At 39.4% G+C, this 26,428-nt stretch overlaps 1 protein-coding gene and 2 long non-coding RNA genes across 5 annotated transcripts in view; 2 read left to right on the forward strand and 1 right to left on the reverse strand.

Moving 5' to 3' along the window:
* Positions 1 to 15,269, forward strand: LOC137187512 (uncharacterized). The gene is made up of 3 exons (XR_010929223.1): positions 1 to 1,327; positions 1,781 to 1,906; positions 15,150 to 15,269. It is a non-coding gene; the product is annotated as an uncharacterized lncRNA (long non-coding RNA).
* The window catches only part of pde4ba (phosphodiesterase 4B, cAMP-specific a), a 190,718-nt gene that overhangs the window by 137,990 nt on the left and 26,300 nt on the right, over positions 1 to 26,428 (reverse strand). Inside the window, exons 1-2 of one of the 2 annotated variants that reach the window (XM_067596452.1) lie at positions 4,655 to 5,317; positions 4,202 to 4,489 (exon numbers count right to left, since the gene is read on the reverse strand). In XM_067596452.1, the coding sequence (XP_067452553.1) occupies positions 4,202 to 4,425 (224 nt within the window). In that variant the 5' untranslated portion in view covers positions 4,426 to 4,489; positions 4,655 to 5,317. Of the gene's footprint in view, positions 1 to 4,201; positions 4,490 to 4,654; positions 5,318 to 15,192; positions 15,432 to 26,428 lie in introns of those variants that run through there. The other variant, XM_067596451.1, reaches the window with a different exon arrangement.
* On the forward strand, positions 15,371 to 25,918 carry LOC137187511 (uncharacterized). 2 transcript variants are annotated; one of them, XR_010929222.1, is made up of 3 exons: positions 15,383 to 15,461; positions 16,392 to 16,479; positions 18,983 to 25,918. It is a non-coding gene; the product is annotated as an uncharacterized lncRNA (long non-coding RNA). The 2 variants fall into 2 exon arrangements; XR_010929221.1 differs by lacking the exon at positions 16,392 to 16,479 and having other exon boundaries at positions 15,371 to 15,461.

Raw genomic sequence — 26,428 nt, forward strand, 5'->3', positions numbered from 1 at the left:
TATGCACATATTCTGAATCTGGTCTTGGCTGACAAAACAGAAATGTCAAAGCAAGTGGGTCACTCTTCAATCTTCTTCATGACATTACTGTGTTTCTTTGTGAGTCCTACCAGAGGATGAAATTCTGGGAAAAGGAGAGCCAGGACACATGACACAGGCGCCTCTCTCCAATTGAACAAACACGCTGGCAGGCTAATTGAAGAAGGTCTTTGGATTCTTTGGCAACCCAGACCAGGGGCTCGATGTGGTCATGCTCTTCACACTGTCGGTCCTACCAGGACAGGCAACCATGAAGACCAGTGCACGAGTCAAGGCAAACGAATTTACTGAGGGTCTGCTCAGGTATGAAACAATACTGACAGCTCAAGTCTTTCTCTGGGTTTTTGAGAAGATGTTGCCTCCCTCTAAATACTTGCAGTCAAGTGGATTGGACATCCTCTCTACCCATCGAATGGTTGTGGCTACACAAGACGAATTGAAGGGTATGTCAAGAGACTTTGAAAGCATTAACATGGATGAAGACAGATTTGTTCAGTGGGCAAATAACAAGTTATAGGAACAGGACGAGGAGACAGGGCTCGAGATGGAGGCCACTCTGGCACAGAAAAGGGCAAGAAAAAAGAAAAATATGCCTGGAGAGATGTCTCATCATGAGATGGTGAAAGATGATTCAGACAGAGCCTATGAAATTGAAGTCCACAATCAAATCATGGACAAAGTTACTAATAGTATCCACAGACACTTTCTTACTCATGGCACACTATATGCTGACCGAGCTCTTCTGGACCCCAGAAACTTCTCCCAAGTCAGTGCTAGAGATCTGCCTCAGACAGCGCTTCAAGAGCCGAGCAAATGTTTGCTTAAATTTGACGGCAGGGCAACAGTTGCCAATTTGCAGTGTGAGCTGAGGAATCTAGATGTACAGTAGAAGACACTCAAAACATCAGCATTGGACGAATACAGGACCAGGACACTGGAGGCTGAACCTGATGGAAAAGAAGATGAGGTTTAAGTTTTTACTAAAAGCTGTTCATCTTGCAAAGAGTGTGCATTGTGTTGTTACCAGATACTGAAACAGTGCACCTTGATGACTGATGCATACCATATCCTCGGCCTTGGCTACAAGTTTCTACTCACCCTGTCAGTCACCCAAGTATTCTGTGAGTGGAGATTCTCTACCTTGAAGTATATTAAAAGCAGACACAGGAGCAAACTCTCACAAGAAAATCAAGAGACTTTCATGAAATGCATGAAATGGCCTTGGATACTGACATTGAGATTGATGTTGCAAACAGTAAGCTGCTGAGAAAACTGCTCATCCAATAAGGTAAGACATATTTCTCTATAACTTGCTTAGCTGACATTTTAATTACTCCCAAATTTCTCTATTTTTTTCTTCATTGTGCTGTCTATAGTGGTGCTGTCTACCACTTTACTGCGTGCATGTGTGTGTGTGTGTGTGTGTGTGTGTGTGTGTGTGTGTATGTGTGTGTGTGATCCAGGTATTCCTCACGTTGAGGGGACGTAAATCTGTTTACACAGTCATGTTGTGGGGATTCGCCTCCCTTATGGGGACAAAAAATAAGTCCCCTTAACGTAAATCATTAATTTTAGGGTGAAGACTTGGTTTAAAGTTAAGGTTAGTGACTGTGTGTGTGTGTGTGTGTGTGTGTGTGTGTGTGTGTGTGTGTGTGCGTGTGTGTGTATGTGTGTGTGTCCTGAACCCAAAATGCTTGCCCACCCATAATTAATTGTTTATATTCTCTTTTCTTCCTTTTAGCTTGCCCTTTTTCAATGCCACCCATGTCTTCATCCCCACCTCCTTTCTCCACCCTGCAGTAAGGATACAGACGCTACCCTCAGTGCCCTTCTTTCCATCATCCCCACTTCCTTTTTCCAACCTGAAGTAAGGATATGTTACCCCACCTTTTTTTTTTTTTTAATTTTATTTATTGCTCATAGACACCAATACCCTAGCACTAGTACAAAGGCCTACAATGCCTGTTGTTTATTTAAATTTTATTTATTGATCATAGACCAACAATACCCAAGAGTAACTGTATCATAACAGAAGTAGAAATGAGTACAGTAGATGTTTGCACTTATTTATTGTTCATGGACCAGCAATACCCAAGAACCGTTGTCTGTACATTAGCAGCAGGCCAACCATGTACAGTACTTAATTTTTGTTAAATTTTAGATATTAATTAAAATTTGTTTGTTTATTTAAATATTATTTATTGTGTAACTGCACTTTAGAAGAAGGACAAATGTGTTCAGTCAGTACCTGATGTTTGTAATTATTTATTCTTTATAGAGAGTGACCCTGAAGTCCTTCAGGTTTAAAACTTAACATGGTGATGGCATTATCTGACTCATTTCCTGTGTTGAAATAGATTATACAGCCTGTTCAAATATAGATATTCATCATGACTGCACAATATAGTAGCCAGAATCTATCATGGTATCTTCACAGTGCTGGCCTGCTGGTGACAAACCTTTCACTTGCTCTTAAAATAGCTTTGTATTACTGTTACTGTAGCCTGGAGTATCCACCCATTATGCTTATAAAAGGTAGTATTAAGGGCTGGTGTGTTTGTATGTGCGTCAATGGGGCGGGGGTGGTGGAGTATCCGCAGCTGGTTGTGGTGGGCTTGTCTGGGAAAAAAGTCCAGGGCCATTTTTTAGTCCTAGTCCGTCCCTGGCATTTAGACACAACATACAGGAGCAGATTTATATCTGGACTCATTTCCTTTCCCTCCTATCCTAAAACAGAGATAAATTGTTTTTACCCAACCCTCACAAGCAGTGACAAGCCCCCTTTATTATATTACCACAAATGTTCAATATGGAATCCTGTTGTAACCATTTTAGAGATATATTTGTGTGCATACTGTATGCTAATTTCATCTTTTTCTTAGATGATAGTTTTCACCCTATGAACCTCATGAAATAAAGAAAACAAAGCACCTCTGTCTGCCAAATGTGAACAAATTTGACTGGTGTTTTTTATCAGACAAGAGTCACCTTGAGGCTTTGTAGTCAAATCACAGCAGCTCTTTTCCTCACCACTAATCCATACATTGCATAACATAGCAAACCCTCCCTTCACATTTAGCATAGTGCCTAACTGCTGCAAAATGAAGACTCAGAGAGAGGGTGGGGGGTGGGGCACACAGTGATGCAAATAATTATAAGATCGAGGAATATCCTACAGTAAATATGTGAATATATCATTTTCTTGACCGTATGATCTTGTTAAATTGAAAAAGAAGCCTCTGGGCTTCTTTTAGGAAATGTACCAAGAGAAATTGCATTAAATGGGTTCGTTGTATCATGTGTATGACGCAACAAAATGTGAATGGGAGAAGGGTGAACTGTCTTGTGTCATGTTGCAATTCATTTGTGATTTTTGTGTTCAGCGTTTGTTATGTAGACATCAATTTGTTAACTGGGGTTGTGAACCAAAAAGGTTAAGAACCACCAGGTTGCATAACATACCTAACACTCCCTCCACATCACTTCAGCCATCCAAAACAAGGACTGATCCGCACGCAAACACACACACACACACAACACACACACACACACACAGTACAAATTTCACCTAGGTACAGGGCAGAGACAGAGTGCATCAAAATGGAGGACGGGAGCCTGCTGAATGTGATTTTAGTCCATTATGTAATCCTTAACCCAGTGACATATCACCAGACAGCAGCCCTATCCTATATTTTTGACTCCACTCATCATGACAATATAAACCACAAAATTGTTTTAGGAGAGATAAAGCTTTCTTTACCTCCTTTCTCATTCTCTGAACCTGTTTTTTTCCCACCCCTTATCTTTAAAAAAATAATTGCTTTCTTCTTTCTCACCCTTGTTGGCTGTCTTTCTAACCCCTCAAATCCTCATCTTATATGACTTGTTTATCCATCTCCCAGCTCTCCCCCTTTTTTCTGCTCCTTGTATATTTTTTTTTCTTCCAATGTTATCTCCCTGAACCTCCCCTCTCTCCCAATTCCCCCACCACTTTGGCCTCATTATGTCTCTATAGTTTCCTCTTTCCATCCACATATCTTCTTCCTTCACTCTAGTCCTCTGTCACATCCCTTGCACCCTACACATTTTGTCTCGACCCCTCCCTTTTCCCCTTTCTATATGTCTCAACCGTACAGTACCTTTTTCCCCCCACGAGCCTTACCAGGTGTGAGCTACAGTGAAGCGTCTCCTCTGTCGGATGCTCTTGTTGACCATCAGCTTGCGGAAGAGTCGCGGGGAGCTTCGTGGGGAAAGTTTGGGGGATGTGGCGCCCCTCTTTCCCCCCACCCCACCTGGCATCTTTGGGGGCTCCAGCTCCAGGTGCATGTGCTCCTTGAATGTCCGGATGCACGAGTCCATCTCAACACTCAGCTCGTTGGATGACATCCCTGCAGGCTGGGTTCAGTCCTGTACGTCAGGCTTTTCTTCCTCTTTCAAATTCTGCCCCTTTCTGTCCAAATTCAGTCACATAAGTCGGTCATGTACAGCAGATTTTGCCCTTCTTTTACTTTATCCAGACACAGAGAAGTTTACACTGCGTTGAAATGTTGTAGAGGAAATATTGTGGCTACTTACACACAAGCACACACCCATGAAAAGGCCAGCAAACACATACCTTTTTGTTGTTTGGGTTGCTTTGCCTCCGTGCTTTCTATCCTTCCCCTTTTTCCCCCGTTCTTAACGGGTTTAGGGATTAGCCAGTCGGCAGTCGTGCCCTCTCCCTCTCTCTTTCTTTTGGTTCATGCACCGTGCTTTTCTGCCAGTCTTCTGTTCATCAGAGGCTTTTAGAGGAGCTTTACCCACAGCAGGGTCACATACAACTCCTTCCAGAAGAATTATTCTTGTCAACACTGCTTCCTTCCCATCTCCCTCCTGGTCTTGCTGTCTGTAAGTGCACAACCCAGTGCTATTTCACTCTCTCCCTCCTTCTCCCTGTGTCTCTCTGTCACTGTTGGCGCCTCCTAAATGCACATCTCAGAACCAACTCTTTCTCTCAGTCCATCCAGGCAGCTTGATGTTGGAGGATCTCCCTTATGAAAGATTTAGAAGGGCTGAAATCTGCTCTTTGCCTCCTCCTGTCTCTCTCTCCCTCCATCAACCACTGCTTGACTGACCTCCTCTCTCCTGCAAACAACCCCCACCTCTCTAAAGGCACTCCCGGTGTGGCACAAAGTGACTCTCACTATGCCGAGCCTCAAGTCAAGATTTCCCTACACTCGCACAGTCAGCGCAGTGAGCGGAGCAGAGCACAGCACACAGGCAAATGCCTCACTTGCTGTTTCATTCAGAATATACACAAGGAGCTGAGAGCAGGCACGCAGCAAGCGCAAGCCACACCTCCCCCTGTTGAGGATTGGCTGGTGGTTGTTGTGACGACAAGCAGGCAGGCACAGTAACAGGTTGTCAGATTAATTATTTATTTTTTTGTTTAGCCAGGATTTGTGGTGATGCTGATGATTTTGTAACCTTTAGTGAGGCAGGCAACTGATGAGTGTAGGCCAAGGAAAAAAAGGCAATTTGGAAGAGAGATAAAAGCAAACAGCTTAATGAGTATCAGTCAAGAGAAACATACACACTGCTCAAAGGTCAACTGATTCAAATATATACTCTAAAGCATACATTTATGCCAGTACATAAAAGTAAATTTGCAGTCAGAATACAACGACACATTAACTTCATGATTATAGTGAAACAAAGTATATTCCATCCCAATTTATTTAACCTTTTCTCTCTTTCTCTCTATTTCTCTCTCACACACAAACACTCCTGCCCATCCATAATTCTGTCTGCTCAGAATGGAAGCAATCCAACCATGAGATTGCCACAGTATGCGGCGAAAAAAGAAAAAGAGAATAGATAGATACAGTCATCCCAGATACACATCCATACATAAAGAGCTACTCTGAGTAATGAAAAGAAGAGAAAGAAAAAGAGGGGCAATGCCCTGAAGGTAAAGAGAAAGAAGATGAGGGAAGAAAAAAAAAAATCCAAAAAGGAACATCAGAAGAAGCGGACTGGCAGCGTGACGAGTATTGGAAATGTGAGCACTCTCTCGTCTGCTCTGTGGACTGATTTGTTTTGGTTGTGAGTCACTGATAATTCTGAGACATCGAAGCATGGAGCTCTGTCTCACTTAATGCTTGCCAATAAACCCTTTGAAAATAGTCTTTCCAAGTATATATATATATATATATATATATAAAGAAAAAAACACTTGTAGTAATACAAGGCGTCATAGGAGCACAGCAGGCTAGTGTGTGTATCATTTGTTAGTGGTGATATGAGTTTAAATCAGCCAGTGATGCATGGCATTCCCTGGCTCTGTTTATGTGACACTCGCCTACTTCAAATCCCAGTGCGAATAATCAAAGTTTCAACAGCAAAGAGGCCACACTTACACTTGACAAAGCATGTCACCGACTTGTACAGTATGTTTCCTACTCGGTTCCATGATGTCATGAGTTTTAGATTTTCAAAATGACAGCAGTTCCCCGTCAGTAATCACGTCAGTTCACTGGACAGCATGAATATGAGCACGTCAGCTCCTTTGAGAGGTTAATTTGTATAATGGCTCGTTTACTTTTTCCTCCAGTTCCCCTCCCAACAGTTTGATGGTTATGTTTGGGATACAAGTTGCCTTTCTGGCTGTTTAGAAGATTATATTCCTTAATTAATACGTACGTAAGTTTTTATATTTTGTGACTTCATTTTACATGTAGAATGAGTATGAGTGTGTGTTTTTATGCATCTAGCTGGTCACATGGCAACATGTGGCCTAACAGAGAGTGATAGTAGAAGGTTAACTGACCCATAATTTACCAAAGTGCAATCATATTAGTTTATACTGTAACTGTTAATTAACATACTGGCAGATAGATTGTTTAAGTCTTTTTGAAATGGTATAAGTTTATATTTTACTATAAGCAACTAGTAGGCCTTTTTTTTTAAATATTTTGCTGTCCACTCAATTCTGGCTTGAGGCTCATTACATGTATAAGTAGGCTAATACTAATACAGCTGATCTTGTATTGACATCCTGTTGACAATGATTGATAGGACTTTCTGTATAACTATTTGATTGTGTATTATTATGCGTAATGTTATATTTTTTGTAGGGATATTTCTGTTATTCTAATCAACTAAACCTTTGAAACATCTGTATTCTAACCAATACATCAGTGATTTAAACTCCCACAACCAGGAATATATATTAAGAGATCCCAAACATCATCACAGTCATATCCAAGCTGCATCTAGTATTGATAGCTGAATTGATTGTTAAGTTATATACTGTACAGTACTGCATGTCTTCAAAATCCTGCTCAACCAAGGCACAGTAAGATAGTATGAGAAAACCTACTTTATTCTGTATCATTGAAAAAGAAAGATAGAAGTCTCACAATTTTTCCATCTATGTGCCATTTCTTTTTAAAACTGGAGCTGCTTCTGAATATTCAATATTAAAAGAAAGAATGAAAGCATGACCCTAAACACCTGTGCACAACATTTTAAAATATTAATGCAGCCTCTTGTAAATTATTGAGATTTCTGCACTGGAAAAAGATATGATGAAAAGATGAATGACAAAGCAGAAATGGGAAGTGCGGAGGGCCAATGCCAGACAGTCATTTCGACAGAGATAAAAGATTGAAAGAGATTGAATTAGAGAGTGACTGGGCCATTTCATTCCATGTTAAACTCTGGTTTTTACACCCTTGAGGGCTTGAATGAAAGCACACAATGCACGGTCACAGTACAGGAAGAACTGAGATATACAATAGCCAACCATAAAGGGGCTCTGACAGCTCTTCACTGGTGCTTTATGTTCCCCTCTCAAGTGGGTCTCTATATTGCTATTAGTGGGAGGAGAGACTGATAAAAATGCTGTTCTCTTTTAAGGCATCTGGGCCACCCTAGTAATGAAGGTCTTTAATGCTGAAATAATTACTCAATTCATCATTAACATTAACAATTTGACTGATTAATCATTTAAATAATTTATCAAGAAACAAGACAGAGTTGACAGCCATGTTAGTGGCTCTGTGGGGTTTTACTTAGCAGGTATAATGATTATAACTGTCACCATCACAGTTTAGTAGGCCTTTTTGGTCACGTATTTAAATACTGGAGAAATTAAAGATGGTGGCGCTATAAGAGAAGTAAACGAATGATAACAAAAGTTACAATTCATAATGAGGGGGACATGATTGTCTGTACCAAAGTTCATGGAAGTAGTTATCAAGATATTTCACTCAAAACCACAGTTGTCAACCTCATGGTGGCACTAGAGGAAAAGTCATCATCTGGAAATCATCATCTGGAAATTATGAACATCTGTACCAAATTTTAGTAGATGCTTTACTGGATACATGAAATCTATGACCTGCTGGTGGCATAAGATAAAACTTCAGGGGATCATCAAAGTATGACTGTAACGTCTGACTGTTACACATTTCATAGGAATTGATCCAAAGTGGCAGAACAACTGACCAACGTTGCTTTGAGCTAGCATGGCTAAAATCTCAAAAATTAGCTGTTTTTTTCTTTTTTAAATAATTGTGAATTGAGTACCTTTGGATTTTGGACTGTTGGTTAAGCAATTTAAAAGACTTAGGAGACTAAGGAATTCTCAGTTTTCTCTGACATTTTACAGATAATGAAAAATGATTTTTTTTTAATGATTCATAGAAAAATGTTTTAATAGGTTGTTAGCTGCAGCCCTAAGGCTCTTTTGCTTTTTTTGTGTTGGTGTTGGCCAACACTAGTTTTAGCTTCATACTGATCCATGTAATGTTTTTGTACTAATAGTGTTTTGTAATGAGTATTTCCATTTTGATACTTGTTTTGCTAACTGCTAATTTAAAACCAGGTTTTTGTAGAAAGAACTCGACTGAATCGATTAATCAATATATTATTATTTCACCCTGTTGAGTATAGGGTTAAAAATGTTATAGACATCGCTGCCCCCACCAGCCCCATCTGTCACTTTCCATAATGTCACAACATGCAAGAAAGACGTCTCAGCCTGCCTTATTTTCCCTCAGTCTCTGGTCTCCCACAGTGAAACCTTGTGAAGATGTGTGTGTGTTGAGAGGGAAGGAGATCTTGCATGTCAAGGTGTGTTTATCTCGAGTGTATGGGTCACATGTAGGTGATGGGGGCAGTGTGTGTGATGGGCTTAGGTCTTTAGATGAGAGCCCTTAATGTAGCATCTTTGATTACATAAAACCCTCTCTTCCTTATTCTCTCTTTCACAAACAATACTGCATTGTGGCCCTGATTAGCAGGCCTGTATTCATTCATAAAGGTTCCGTGGAAAAAGAGAGAAAAAGGGACACAAACACAAAGAGAAAGCAGATAATAAACATTGAAATGCCATGGTCAGGTGAAAAAGGGTTGAAAAGAGGCTGTTCTTTATTTACCCACATGCATAATCAGTGGAAGTATAAAAGCTTATATGAAAGAAAAAATGCAGAGTTAAGAATAAGAGCAGAAAGAAGGCAAACAATAGAAATAGTAAAGTAAAGGGGAAATAGTTGCAGAGGAGCAAAAAGCTTTAAGATTTGAAGATGACTATGTTAATATTTCTTCTTGGAGTTTGTCAATTCTGTGTACACTTGCAGAGAAAAGAGAATGTCTGCCTGGGCTGGTTGGTTTACTATACTGTAGCATTCAGACAGTTATCCTGTTTTTAAAAAAAAAAACATTTCTGACAACAACTCACAGCTTAACAGACTAAACTATACTGAGTCTCAGGTTTAATACACTTTCACACATGAGAGGATTGCCATACAACACAAACTGACAACCAGGAGTGTAGCTGAGGTAAATGTGACAGAATTTTTTTTTTTCCTCTGACACTGAACCAAAACTCTACCAAAGCTGATGAAAATGTAGCGAGCATGACTGCTCGTTCCAAGGATTTAGCAATAAAAGTGGATCTTGTTAAACCATCCAAAATGCCCCTCGCTAAGCCACATAATCATGTGAAAAATCATGTTTAAATATTAGTTGGATGGAGAGTAGTGTTGTTTTGTTGGATTTGGGGTGAGCAGCATCTCTCCTCCTCACACAAAAAGACTTGTGTGGCACCATGGGCCCCGTCTCGATAATTTATACTCAGAGTAAGTGAGTTGACATAATTATTTCATTTACAGCATTCTTGCGTGCCTGCTTACTGTAACATGTGAGAATATTTTTTCTTTTGGGTCCAAAACACTTAATTAATCCACTAATCAAATAGAACATCAAAAAGTCAAAGGGGGGTTGCATACTTTCTATACATACTTCATGGCAGGAACTGAATAGTGGGAACCACACATTGGAGATAAATACAATCTTTGTGCATAATTTGTCTCCCTTTGTCTCTGTGCATGCTACAAATGAAAAGTGTAAGATCCAATTTCTGCTCACTGACTGTGTGGATTACTCACACCCACACGAAAGCCGTCTGGAACAACAGGAGAGAGGGCAGTGCTCACCGCACAAAGAAAGCACACAGAGTGCAGACGAGCCATAATCTGACCAGTGTCGTCCTGACCCGGGGTGAACAACACATTCAAGTACAGTTTCAAATCAAATTTGGAGAGGGGTCTGAAATGGCAGATCAAATTATATCATTATCATGATTATACATCACAGACGGCGCTGCCTTGGAGTTTAATAGATAAATGTTTACAAGCACAAGCATTCTTGGAAGTCCTCTGCGAGTATTATTCTACATACTGAATATACAAGGTAGTATTTGCTGCCAGAAACTGTAGTCATGCTTTCTTCATGCAGCTCTGAAATATCACTTAACCACAGTAAAACTGCAGCACATAACAACATTTTCATATAACTTAATTTCAATGATATCATTTACTGAATGTGTTCTCTCTTCTCGCATTATTATTGGGATTTTCACAGACCATGTCAAAATTACATTTCAAAGTGGTGGAACAACTTATCTAACTCCATTAATAACTATGATTTATTCTGCTTTTACCCAAGAATATCATGTTCTGTACGTGAGTATTGCCCTTTCTCTTGTGCAAACACCGCCACTGGCTATGGGTCAATCTCTGTTATGTTTTTTGGCATTTTTGGATACTCAGGGGAAAAAAAATCTAGTCAGACTAAGGTTTCTGCTTGGTCCCAGACACATTAAGTGGACTGTCTTTGGCCAATCATCACTTCCGTAGTAATCTGAGCCTTCTATCTGTACTGGATCAGCTAGTAGAGCATGTTGAAATTGCCAGTTGCAACACTTTAACAGACATATAAATTCATATTCCAAGCGTATAGTTGGACTGTTTAAACAGATCCTTAGTGGCATGAAAATGTGAACAAATACTTCTTGTTCCCACTCGTGTAGACATCTGATGAAAGACACATGGATATTGCTAAAACTACAAAAGGAGAAGGTCTGATTGCAAGTGTGCATGTACTGTATTGTATCCACTGGCATTTATTTAGCTCTCTCCTAACTCTCAGTATACCTGTCCTACACACACACAGATCACACTTAGATAAGCAAACATAAATATACTGTACAGTAAGTGCCAACTTTCAGTCAACTAACATTCACTTGCAGTATCTGTCTCCACCAACAATGGCTATTCTCAATCAGTGGTAAAAGCACAAACAACCACAATTTCAAAAAATCAATCTGTGAGGCACTCTAGGCTTTGGAACAATTGTGTACATCAGCAGGAAAAATAATCGAATCCCAAAATAACTTCTTGCTCCCTTACTCCTCCTCCCAAACACTGATGGAAGCACTTAAATAAGTTCAAGTAGAAAAAGAGTGGATGGAGAGGAGAAACAAGGAGATGTGCTGATGACTGGCACTGAAATGGTGCAACAGACAGATAATACAGACACAAACACACACACACACACTTACAACTACCACCTTAAGGCTTCACTAGGGATGAGTGTAATCCGACCGGAGAACCTTCAGGAAGGTTCTGCTGACCCTGACGTTTAGCAGCAGTGGTGCCTGAAGGAGACAGACTGTGATAGCTATTAAAAGAGAGGATGGCCAGAAGGGAAAAGCACACAGGGGAAACATGTCTGCCTCTACCACCAGGGTTACTGACAACTGACACACACCTCACCTGCTATAAAGTCTGCGGCTGCCTGAGCGGACTGTACAGCCACCAATAAACTCACTGTTAACAGAAAGAAATGGAAGTCATCATCAGATCATACCAATAAAATATAAAAGTAAGTGTATTTGTTTGTGTAGTATATGATCTGAAATGTGTAGAATTAAAGGAAAAACAAACAATGTGTCTTAGTAAGGTGTTGTGGACCAGATCTGTCAAGATAGCTTCAATGTGTATTGAGGTAAATACAATTCTTTGTAGGAATAAACACTTTTTTTCAAGAAATATTCCCTCTTTTGGTGTTTTGAGGATGGTGGTAAAGAGCAGTGTCTGACGTGAATCATAAGGTGTTCAACAGATCTGGTGACTATGAAGGCCATAGTATATACTTCACAACATTTTCAGACCCATGAAACTATTTAGTGACCCCTCGTGCTCTGTATGTTCACACTGCTCTCCTCTGGTAGAAGTAAAAATTGCAGCTCTTCAAACGTTCACTCAGTGACTTCTCAGTAAGTAGGACTCTGTTTAATTCTGGATTTAAAATGTGATTTGTCATAAAACATTTCAAAACAGTGATGATTTTTGACTTTATTTTTTACAGTAGTGTGTCAATTTCAGGGACCCATTTTCTCAAGAGGTTCTTAATAGATGAAGTCAATGTAAGCTTTCTTATACAGTAGCTACAATTACGTAAAGTAACAAAAACACTCTTCCCTTTTGGATATTTTTTACCTTTTTAACAGTCCTGAAAAGCAATAACAGTAAGACTTATTACTCTGTGGCCTTGTTTTTATCTACAATTTCTCTCTCATATACAATAATTCTTTAAGAGTAATGGTCACAACTGTTTTCTAGGCGTTGTTGCTTTGACGCTAGCAGAGTAAGAACACTAGTGATAAAGGGGTCATGTGGTGAGATAGGGATGGGGATGATGAAGAAAAAATAGTATATAGAATAAAAATCTTAGATATATTAAAATCTTATATGTTAAAAAAGATATCAGCCTCTAGTTTTACCTCTGTAAGACTTTAAACATATTAAGGATAAACAATCTAAGAAGGGAATATCAGTCTTAAATTAATCTACTCATTTGTAACCTGTGACAGTGGGTCACAAGGACACATTACATGGCTGAAAAAGGTTCATGGGCAAGGCACTCAATGTAACTCATTATATATCAGCTAAGGCCAAAAATGTAAATGTTAAAAGGCTTTTTGACAGCAGCATATATTTCCAGCACCATATTGCCCAACAATATTGCTGGCAGTAACAACAGGACACACACACACACACACACACATAGTACACTTGAGTGCTGTGCCAATCAAGACTGATTAGCACTAACCTTTCCAGCAGCCCTTATTCATCTAATTGAATAGAATGAAACACTTGGCAACTTCTATTAAAGTGTTCCTCAACGGGATCCATATTTACTAGTATCTCAAACACAGGGAAAGACACACACACACACATACACACACCACTAGAGCATAGGGCCAATCAGGACTGATTAGCTAGTTAAGTAAAAGCGTATGTGAATTTGACACGACTGGACAACTGGCTGCCCGCCAAGAACCGGCCACTTGCTGTTTGTGTTTGAGTACGTGTTATCTGAAACTGCAAGGTGTACCTGTTGCTGTGAGTGTGTGTCTGTGCATGCACCACTGTCTGAGGGCATGGTGCATAAATAATGAAACAAGGCAGTGTCATCTTCAACAGTCTGAATTCAACATGACAGATCAGTCACTGATGCAGAGAGGTATTCTAACAGGATTTCTGAAGCCCAGTCTTTACTCAGTATGAAAGGGAGAACTCATGGTTTACCAGAGCATAACTTTGTCCCGGATGATTAGCTGTTCAAACTACATTTAATTAACCTTGTCGTGTCCCCAGACTCATTTCAAAAGGTATAAAATAAGTCTAAATATTAAGTTTCAACTTCATCTTTTTTTCTATTTCTTTTCCTAATTTGATATTTTAGTTTTTTAATTTGGCCCATGGCATCAATTCTCAATTAAAAGTGTGTTGTAATGCTCGACGACTGCATTTGGGTTGTGATTCTGCAAGACCACACGAGCCCCTGCCCCTCCCTCTTCGACTTGTCACAGCCACCACAGTTAATGCACGCAAATTGAGCACCCTGCAGAGCAGTATGATCCACATCTCCCTGACCTGCCTTCAATGTTGACAGCCAGTTAACAATAGTGTTTGCCCTGAGCCCCAGCAATGTTTATCACTGTTGTGAAATTAAAGCACTATTAAAACATCTCAATACAGCCAGTCTAATTAAGGCAATATCCCACAATTAAGCTAAACAACAAGCAAGCTAGTCTGGTGTAAAATAGCATTGTCAATGACAACTGAAACAGATAAATATACATTAAGTGGTTTCAATCATATGTGGATATCTCCTCTCCTCTCCTCCTCCTATGTCAGAGGCTCTTCTGTTAGCAGCAGTAATCAGGCTCCAAGTGCAACGGGCTTTAAGATGCCACCAGAGCAATTAGCCACAGGCTCTATTAAAGTCGTCCTCCTTTCTAGCAGCCTGGCATGAACTTCCCAGGCAGGCTGAACAGTGTGATATCCTGGTAATTGGGGTACAGCTTGAAGGACAGGTCTTCAAAAGCGGGAACCCCTACCCACATGTGCAAGTTTATAGATGCTGTCACTAACCTCTTTGCAACATTAAACATGTGTGTCAACCAAGAAAACATAACAGTATTAATTGCCTTAACTGTCAATCATTGCGTACGCAAGAAACCCAAAACCCATATAAGTGTTGTATGAGTTATGTCTGCTTGCACTCCACTGTCTCCCTCTGTTGATAGTGTGAGTGTGTGTGTGTGTGTGTGTGTGTCTAGGTAAAGTGTAAAGAGTGAGACACAAGCACTTTCATTAGAAACAATTAAATCATGAATAGTGTATTGCTGTTGTATATCCCCACAGCATCAGTTTTTCAGGTATGTGTTTAACAACCACAGTTTTAAATTATTCAAACACATTGTTTGTTCTCAGGCGCCAGAATCCAACTCAGCCTTCTACTCTACAGTCCACTCACCATTCGGGATCAACCGGCGTGATGTCTATTCTGGGAGGTGCACCGAATGGCAGGGACGTTGGTCTGGCCATGATCTCATCATCAGGTGTCCGCGACCTCTCTCCCTGACGCCATGACAACGGGGGTAGCTGCAGGTTGCCTGAGAAGCGCCGTCGGCCCCGGCGCAGATCGACACCCAACGTGCATGACGGGGAGGTAAAAGACTCACTGAGGCAGCAATCTGGAGGCTCTTTGCTGTCCTGGGAAGAGAAAGAAAGATGGAGGAGGAAGTAAGTGCATGAAATTAATGACAAAGTTTTAATATTAATTGAGAGAGACACATAGTAACGCAGATGGAGTGATAACAGACTGTACAGAGATAATAGAACATGAAAGTAATCACACTGAACTTATTACGTTCTGTCAATGGAAAGTTTGCCCACTAAGGGGCGCCACAGGCTTGTTTCTGACTAAAGATTAAGTTTTACACAGTAAAGTACAAACACCCCACTCTCTGGGATCCTTTACATTTATTTATCCATATTACTTACATAGATCTGACACCTCTTCTCACCAGCTTTTTGTCTTGGTTGATCTCATATAGGGGTGAAAAAATTCCTACAAAACCCAAATTTGCATCTAAAAGTTCAATTATTTAGTCAACATTATTATGACTTAAATCTTAAAACAAAACCAAGCCAAAAATGACTGAGCAGTACAGTAGAGCACAATTCCTGCATAATTTCAGGATTATTTTTTTCCCTTCATCATCTCTTCACTGATCCGTCCTCGGAAGTCTCCACTCTTTCCTTCCGCCTCATTTACTGGCTTAATTTGTCTTGTTAGCATGTGCTGTCTGTAGCAAACTGATTGCAGGGCATGAATAACCATGTTTATTCCTCAGCTGCACAGTCTAATTTACATGTAAGTCTGAAGGGCTTGATAAATCTTGACAAGTGCAAATGAGCATGAGACAGAGAGAGACTCCAAACATGTGTGCACAGCAATAACAACAATGTATTCCTGTGAAATACTTTGTGTGCAAATACAATACAAAAGCGAAAGCTGAACCTCCCGCCTCTGACTAGACGTCTGCACGGAAATGTTTGTCTGAACAGCAACCTCAAGTGACCTTTTACTGTCATGTCATGTATGACTGCCCTCTCCGGAAAAACAAACAACACATGTTAAAATGATCTATATGTTTACATGAAAAGCAGGAAGGAATATGACCACAAAAAGTCAGGAAGAAGGTCGGGGTGGATGTATAGCCATACAGAGCAGTAAACTTCAACACTGGAGACTAGGGTTTACGCCCAACAAAGAGTTAATGCTGGTTTACTTTAACCATGAAGACATCCTTCACTAACCTTGATCAAGTATTTTCAGCTGCCTTCACTTTAAAAAGTGTGACAAATGAGGCACCAGATAGGCAAAAAGCTCATATGATTAGTTTTAGAATACGTAGGCAAACTTCCTCATAGCTTAAAAACAATATTTTATCAAACAGGTATGAGGACTTCTTTGACATGGACTTCTTTACTGCTTCCACCACTGCAAACAATTCTTTCTGGCTTAAATATGAAAATTATTTCTTGACCTTCCCCCTACAGGTGTCCTGTGGGGTGGACTTAGAATGTTTTCTTATAGACATGTGTCCCTATACAAGCAATGATTTTAAGGTGTTGAAGGATTTGGGGTACAGAAGGTGTTGACTCCTTGTTCCATCCACTGAAAAAAGGCATTGGGATTCAAGGGAAAGCGCCAGACAAAGCTAGTTAAGAAAATCTTGAGTTCTGAATATTTTATCACAGATTATTTCTGATGTTTAACAGAGAAACTTACAAACAAACAAACGCAAAGAGTCTGTATCTGAGATAAATGATTATCAGATAAGTTAATCTAATGAAATTTGGATATCCAGAATGATAATTGATCAGGAGCTGATACACAGAAAGTTATTATCAGGCTCTGTTATGCCACTATTTACCACTCTTCTCAGCAGAAAAGCAAATTTGAGTTTAGGAACAGTTTAGCCCGATTAATGAAATGACCCCTGTCTGAACTCACTTGTCATATACGTCAGTTGTACAGACAATATTTGTATGGTTTTTTTACATCTACTGTGCTCAACACAGAATAAAACTGAAAGTTTCTTATACTACAGGTTTTCAAGGAAAACAGATAAAAAACCAAGCACGCACATGTGTGAATGACAAGGTCAAATAATTATATCAAGCAATACAATGCAGTCTACAGTATATATCTATTAGTTTATTTTTGGGGAGGGGAGACCTCAACTGACTACAAACAATTTACTGTAAAAAAAGTATTTCTTAAAACATGTATTAGTATTATTTGTGATTTTTCTTTAATTCATAATGCATCTCAGGGCATCTTTCCCATTTCTCACCCCCCCTCCTCATTGACACCCATATCCCTCTACGCTCTTGCCATTTCAACACCAAGGCAACAAAACAACAGGGAGGAAATGAAGAGATGAGCTGAGAAAACAACACCTGCTTCCCATCAGATATAGAGGGGGAGGTATAGAGAGTGGGAGAGGGTAGACAGAGAGGTAAAAAGGTCTGACAGAGGGGAAGGTAAGTGCGAGGAGATAACAGCTGGGGCAAGGCATGAGGGGGAGAATTTGCAGAGAGTGGTGAGTTAAGTAGAAAAAAAGATAAGGAAGGAGGTAGGGGCAAGATACTGTAGCTGAAGAGAGCGAGAGAAAGATGAGTAAGAGCAGAAGAAAGAGGGAGGGAGGACAGCACCGGAAGAGAGACTGATTAGTCTTGTATGAAATAAGACATATTCATCTACAGCTGAGCATTGCTTCCAGCGATATGCACATACAGACTAAAGACATGTATTTTATACATACTGTGCATTTCCTACACAGATATGAATAGAAACGCCCACCTGTGCATGCACATCAGCTACAAGCACACATTAATATATGAGCATGCTAGATACATTTATGGCTTGCTTCTCCAAGGTCTTTTTAATGGAGGAATAAAATAAACATAGTGGTTAGTTGATATATATACAGTGTCAGTGTGTGCGCGCATACTGCTGTATTTAAGATGGATGAATTGAAAAAGGACATGAAAAGTAATGAAAAGTGAAAAGTAATATTTTCAGAAAATACAAGAATCACGTCTCTTTTTCACACTGACAAGTGATGACCATGCATTTTTGTAATTGTGCAATTATTTGCTTCCCTTGAGTCGGAGCTTTTTCAAATGAATCAGCATATTAAGAAAAAAAAAATCAGACAATACAATAAAACTTTGAGAAACGCTTCACAAGGTTTTCATATAATAACAGAGACACGGTTGTCGTCTTTGAATAAAAGGCCATTTCAGGACTAATAATTCCATTCAGTTCGATTTATAGGCTGCTAAAAGTGATGAAATATTCCCCTGAGGTTGACAGAGGAACAGGATATTAATAAAAACTGGTGAATTATTATCACTTCTTTCTTTCTTTTATCATCTTCTTTGTGAAATAGCCTGATCCCCGTGTGTAAGACGAGAGATAAAATAAATTGCCTGCTTTCTCCCTCTATGGCAAAATGCATGACATGTGATAAATTTAGCTTATCTGAGGGTTGAGCACAAAAAACACGCTCAGTGTAATTCGCTGAAAGCTATTTTCAAGACGTTTCAGCTTCATTTATTTGGTATGCATGCACAGATCAGTTTATTAGAGAGGCAGGAAAGACGAGGAGATGTAACAAAGGATGAGAAACAGATTGAGATCCAGACTGAATCCGTCTTCTTCCTCTGTTCATGTTTTTTCTTTCTAGGAACCATTCCCTGCCCCCACACAAGAGGCACTTTACTTCCATCTATGTGTCTGAGAATTTTTGCCACAGAGTTAACTCCACAGCGAAAACATCCAAAGTATTGTGGATTAAAAATAGATCTCTACTTTGATCTAGAGATTCATCTGCCAGCATTTTCTGCTTATACATTTACTAGTTTTGGCTTCCCAAATATGAGTATTTTCTGGTTTTCAAAGTATTTTATAATAGTAAACTGAGTATTTCTGAGTTTTAGACTGTTGGTTGGACAAAACAAGTCATTTGAATGTTTGCACTTCATGGCCTTGTGAGAAATTGTGATGCGTCTTTTCACTATTTTCTTTTATAGACCAAACAATTAATCAGTTAATCAAGAAAATCATCAGCAGATGAGTCAATAAGAGATTACATTAGAAAAACTGTACTCTGTACTTACTCTGATGGTATCTAGAACACCTGTTTAACCAGAACAGAGAGGATAATAAAGGATAATACAAGATTTAGAGGTATTTTCAATCAATTATGTTCATGCTATCCTCATGCTTTCTAGGAAGATTTAATATTATGAGGCGCCTTCTGACTGCAGAAGTCTTCTACTCACTTTCACAATCACAGCAGGAAGGTGAAGTAATAAAAGACAGAGCATATACTGAAGAACCAATTGAGGACCTCAATAAAAGTTATCTAGTGTTAGTGCTGACAAATTAAAATCCCTACCTGTTAAAGAAAGACACAAACTTGCTTGTATGAAATAAAATATCCTGTTTTTCAAGTGCAGTAAACCTAAAGCATCACAGCGATATATATCAGGAGGACATTCAGTGAACGACAGCCGATAGATGGAAGCGAAGTGCAAGAGGTCACAGTTCATCTAATCCCAAGGTGCCACACGAGAGAAGAGTTACTGTTGCTGTGGTAACCAACATCACTCCTCCTGACGGACACAAAAGAGAGATAGAGAGTGAAAGAAGATTACAGTGTTTGTTAAATCCGATATAGAAACAGTGGAGGGAGGTGAAATAGATGTCATTAAAGAGAGACAAGAGTGAATGAGAACAGACTTGAGTAGAGAGGATGGGAAGAAGGGAGAGAGATAGAGTTGAACTGTTGCTTATGCTGGATAAGATTCAACGCTCAACTTCCTAGTTCTCTAATTGGAGGATGAACAGCTGTTCAGTTTGACCCTCACTCAACTGTCAGACAGAGAGAGAGAGAGAGTGGTCGAATGACAGAAGAAGAGATGGAAGCTGAAACAAGTGAGAGAAAGGCAGCAAGAGAGATTAAGAGTCAGAAAGGAGAAAAAAATATATTAAAAAGGAGAGGAGAGGACTGGTAACAAGTCCTCATACTTATACAACAAACAAGATTGTTAAACCAACAGTCAAAATAAAACACAAAATAGGTTGACAAAAGAAATAAATTGTAAATCAGTGTCCACTTACTGGATTTTCTGATCTTTCTTTGGTCAAATTACTATTTACAAGGGTAAAAAAATTGTACTTTCATACTCAACAAAACAGGTTTATTGTTGTCTTCCAATACAACCCAACATTATGTAATTAGTCAGAGCATTCAGAAATGGCTACATACAGTATGACCATTTTACAGAATTATCCCTACAGTAGGTTTGGTTAGGTTTAGGCCCAAAAAACTACTTGGTTAAGGTCAGGAAACAATCCTGGATATGATAGAAAGAAACCAGCGTTGACTGTTGGCAGGAAAGTGGTTGCTGATTGTGGTTTCCTGTGCTTATGGTCCAAGTAATACTTGAAAAAAAATTGTTTGTATGAAATGTCATCTGACCACATTTAAAAAGCACAACTACCTGCTCCGAATATCCACACTCAAACACTGAAAATCCTGCTGTCATGGAGAAGGGTGAGACAGAATATATTGTAGAAATGGGAATAATGACACACACTTTCAAACAGACGCTCCTCAAAGTATTTGTGGTTTTGCACTTTCAAAATGTTACAAAAATTCTCGGCAGTCCCGCCGGAGAGGTGTAGGGAAAGGAGGTTTCAGAGACTGATCGATCATCGGACAAGCGCTTTGTTTAAGCATCACATGCTTTGGTCACTTGACAAACTAGGTCTCTTGTGAGTGTCTCCCAAGACAGATAGAACAGCTAGATGAGATATAAACACCAGAAAACCATGTGAAGCCTAATGAGAAACTCTGTAAGACAGATAATTTGGATACAGTGAAAATTATGACAAAGCTATCATGCTACAGTGATATGAGCTGGCTGTGATCAGACACCTTATCTATTGCACACTGTGGTGCAGAGCTGAGGGAAGAGTGATAAAAGGACATGAACAGAAACCAACAGACTGTTCATTAGATATACTGTGGCAAGGAAGAAGGAGGGCTGCGTGCGCCTGCGGGCATCAATGGCTGGTGAGGCAGTCTGCGTTGTTGCAGTTCAAAGTTCTCTCCCAAATTCTTTCTAAAAACATTGCATAGTATGTGACATAGTTGATTTTTCCTCTTTATGAAAGTACTTGGATTGGAGAAAATTGCAGGGCAGTAAATAAGCCTGTGATGGCAATGACTCATTACTCATGAACTCATTATCATAAAAGTAGTTCACTAAAATTGCAGTCTGAGTAGTTTCTCATAAATCATGGCTTGGCTGTTTGCAAACTGAATGTCCAGAAATTTGTTAAAATTCTAAGTGTTTGAGAAAAAAAAACTGGTTCCTCTGTTGCACACGTATGCAAGTTTGGTTTGATTTGTCTTCATGTTGTGGTCTTAATTTGGTTCACAATACAACAGCACGGGTTAACAAGAAGAAAGAATTATCAGCTACCAAATGCTAACTAACTTTAACGCCAACTTTGACTGCAACTGTATTTTGTCAGCATAGTTAAAAATAAACCCTATAATAACAGTAATTTAAAAATGTTCATGATTTTTAAAGGATAGGTTCTGGTTTTGCTTGCTGAAATCTTTCCTCCAGTTCATACTAGCTATTAAAAGATTCCCTCCAAATATGCTTACTATGTAAGTGATGGGGGACAAAATCCACAGACCTTGGTTTGTGCTAAAATGTATTTAAAGTTTATCTGAAGATTATGAGGCTTTAGCAGTCTGAGTTAGTCAAATCAAGTGGATATCTTCCACAGTTAGTCTTTTTGGCTGATGAAGTGACACCATTAGTCAGCCGAATGCCGCCACTTCCTGTAAAAATTCCCTCTTTGCGTTTCCCTATTGGGCTGTGGTGGTGGTATAGTAACAAAAAGAGGGAAGTCGGCATTAAAAAGACTGTAACTTTGAAATATATCCACCTGTTTTGACTAATTTGGATGGCTGAAGCTTCATATTAGCTTCAGAAAAGCTTTTTACATGGAAGGAGGGCTGTGGATTTTGTTCACCGTCACTTACATTGAAAGTTTATTTGGAGGAAAAAACCTGTTTCAGTGTTCATTTGGGTACCTGACTAAAACAAACTTGAAATATTCAGAACCTGTCCTTTAAGATTATTACATCTTGATAATTAATGACATTAGATCATATAGAACTTTTAAGGGACCTGCACACACCCTGTAAAACTTGTTGAATTCCAGTTTTAAAACATTACTGAACTACTGACATGAATCAGTAGAGACAATGAGGTTTAAAGGTTAAATTGAAGCTATAACGTTAAATTGATTTTTTTTTTGTTACAGGGTGTGGATAGATCTGATATGGACTTGATGAGAGTAATGTATGCACAGACGCACTTCCATTAACCCTCAGAAATAGATTTTAATTGAATGAGCAAAATGTTGGCCAAAAGCACAGAGCACCTGGAACTGAGTATCCATGTGTGGAAACAAGCATTGAGACACACTGTCATAAATATGCAGAGTCACATACAAATGGTGGCATGCATTCAAGCACACTCACACAGACGACCACAAGAGTACCAACACATACAGGAAGTCAGGGCTGATCAGATCAGAGCTGGTTAGCTGTGATCTGCATGGGAATGAGGTCATTAGGTCTGTAGGGCACAGAGACATTATTTAATCTGTCCACCCTTCAGCACACCACTGTCTAATAACACACCCCCTCCCTGAGACACACACTCATACATGAATGTATAGGGAATGAATCACCTGCACATACAACCACACTGTACGCACCCACCAAACTAATCCAATCCAAATGTTAGCTTCATGATGGGCCAAATCATTAACACAAACACTCACAGGCATCTGCAGACACTCACACCACTCAAATCTAATCCCAGCTAAGCATCACCAGCTAAACCAAATCCCTTCTGTTAGAGCTGGAATCCAATAACAATGTCCTACCTCGAGTCAGCACACTTAACCTCATTGATTTAGGAAACACTTAACGCTTTCACTGAAATATACTGTAAATACACTGGTTTTCCAGGCTTTTTGAACATGGATAAATGTACATGCAAGCCCATAACAAAAAAAAAAGCATGCATTCCTGGTTTGCTTATCTGTTTTAACTTATCAGACAAATACCATATGTTGTAACTCCTTTGTGTGGTTTCCAGATGTGTCATCATAAATAAATAAATAAATCGCTTTTAAAAATAATGACACTTAGATTTAAAGTACAAGATGAGCAAAGTATGCTTATTTTAAAGGGATACTTCGATATTTTGTGAAATATGCTAAATTGTTACATACCACTCTCATGTTGGTGCATGAGGCAGGAAGCCTAGCTTAGCATAAAGACTGGAATCAGGGGGAAACAGCTAGCCTGGTTCTGCCAAAAGTTAAAAAAAATTGCTTACCAGCACCTCTAAAGCTGAATAATTCACACACTGTATTTCGTTTTTTTAAATCTGCACAGAAATCTGCTATGTAATAATGACAACTTGTGGTTTAAAATTAAGTTGACAAGTGTAACTAAACTCTTGAAGCCTCCCCCCCCCCCCCCCCCCCCCCCCCCCCCCCCGGGCAATGTCTCTGCTGGTTGCCAACATCGCTGTGACGACAAAGCTGTTCACCAAGAAATAGTTTTTCCCTCTGCGCAGGAAGTTAAAAGCACAGAGAGAGATTCAGGACAGCTCCCCTGGATCTGGTAGGAAATTGATGTCAAGTATAAAACAGCCGATTTTTCAATGAGAATACTTGTTAAAAGGTCTCCCCTTTGACTCCAGAAACCCAATACAACTGTTAAATGATATTTCTGACCCTACAGGGGATATCAGGGTGTGCCATCATAAATTTACTGAACTATCTGACAGGAAACACCTTTTCAACCCTTGCCCTAAACTACTTTCGAGCCCCTACAGCTGCACCTGCCCTTGCTAAAACAGAGTGCAAATACTCAGCTGATTCATTTGTTCTCTTTTTTCACATTCTGACTCCATTTGACAAAACAATTGCTGTCATAAGTGTGCTTTGTATTATAATTTTAATGTTTTATTGTTATGATTGTTTTATTGTTATTATCATCACCAATCACAGACGAGGGTTAACTGTTGTTAGGAGACAAAAACAGAGATGAGTAATTAAATTCAATTAAAGCAAAAAGAGTACACAGTGTTCAAATTTACATGGAGAGAAAGAGAGAGCCTGAATAATACACACCCACATCTTCAGCTATGGATTATTTGAGCAATACTACCCAACACCTACAACCACTGCTAAGTGCGCCTGCATGTTTCTGTCCATAAAGTGCATAGAATGAATGTACAGGCGTTACACACATCATATCCTCATAACACAGTGTTGCAAAAATGAATACATTTACAGGTGACTTTTAGTTTGAGTGCAGACAGAGTGGGACGTGTTTATAGTGCAAGGGAAAGTAATGGTGGTTAAAGGAGGTAGATGGCCATTAAAAGCACTCAACTTTGACACTGGGGTCTGGAGTTTGTGTGCCATCTAATAAGTCACTGTTGACTTTTTTCAGTATATAACCATGACCACAATCTTTCCTTAAACTTTATAAAGTGGTTTAGTTGTCCTAACATAGATACACCAATGTTCAAATAACCTAAATCAAGTGCTTTTGGTTGCATAAACCTACCATATACAGTACACTACCTCATATTGCCACAAGGAAGTATAGAGTTCAGATTGTGCAGATATAATCTTCATATATGTATGTTTAATAAGAATGTTCTCATAATGAGAAATTGTATTTCTCATATATTTCACATATTTAGTTTGTGCAAAATTAACACACATGAATGTTAGTCTTGTAGCGAGACTGTCCACATGCATAAATGTATCTTAAAACTAAGACACATGAGTGCAGGATGTGTTGTACTGGATCTGCACATACACACAACAAACAGTGCAAACAGTTTGCAACCCTGTGGGTTTAAACATCACATCACATGTTTATAACCTGTGAGCCAGAATGAAGAGAGATCAGAGAAAGAAACAGAAACAAGGAGCGCGAGGTGAGCTACAGAAAATCTCTGTGCAAAAGAGACCTAATGGAAAAGGAGAGAGCCAGGCAAATAACAGAAAAGAGCTGTCAAAACATGGGGGGGATGACAAAGAGAGGAATGATTGAGAGCTGTGAACAAAGTATACCATCCTAAAAAATCATTGAAAAAGCTGTTTTTCAACAGCTGAACAACTTCTTGGCACTAAACAACTGTTTTGATGTCTTCCAGTCAAGATTTCAACCACACCACAGCACTGAGGCAGCTCTTGTTAAGGTCTTCAATGACATCCACCTAAACACAGACAGTGGCAGAATTTCAGTCTTAGTATTATTGGATCTCAGTGCTGCATTTGATACAGTTGACCACAACATATTACCAGACTGACTGGAAAACTGGGTGGGACTTTCTGACACAGTACTAAACTGGTTTGAATCCCACTTAAAGGACAGGGACTAGTTTGTGTCTATAGATAATTACAAATCTGAGCAGACAGAAATGACATGTGGAGTTCCCCAAGGCTCCATTCTGGGGCCTCTTCTGTTTAACATCTACATGCTGCCCCTGGCTCAGATTATGGAAATCAACAAAATATGTTACCATAATTATGCAGACCACACACAAATTTACATAACCATAACACCAGGGGACTAATACAAGCACTGAGAAAGAGCATCAAACAAATAAATGGTTGGATGTGCCAGAATTTTCCTCCATTAAATAAACAAAAAACGGAAGTTAATGTTTTTGGAGTCAAGGAAGAACGATTAAAAGTCAGCTTCAGTCGATAATGTTAAAAGTAACAAACAAAGCCAGAAGCCTTGGTGTAGCCATGGACTCAGACCTGAATTTCAACAGCCACAGTAAAAAAATTATAAAGTCAGCCTAATATCACCTTAAGAATATATCAAGGACTTGGAAAATGCATTCCATGCATTTATTTTCAGTAGACTCGACTACTGTAACACTGTCTTTACAGGTCTCCCTAAGAAATCGATCAGACAGCTACGGCTGATTCGGAACATGCTGCTTGAGTCCTCACTAAGACCAAGAAAGTGGATCATATCTCTCCAGTTCTC

Source organism: Thunnus thynnus, chromosome 8 (assembly GCF_963924715.1).
Source record: "Thunnus thynnus chromosome 8, fThuThy2.1, whole genome shotgun sequence".
Lineage (NCBI taxonomy): Eukaryota > Metazoa > Chordata > Actinopteri > Scombriformes > Scombridae > Thunnus > Thunnus thynnus.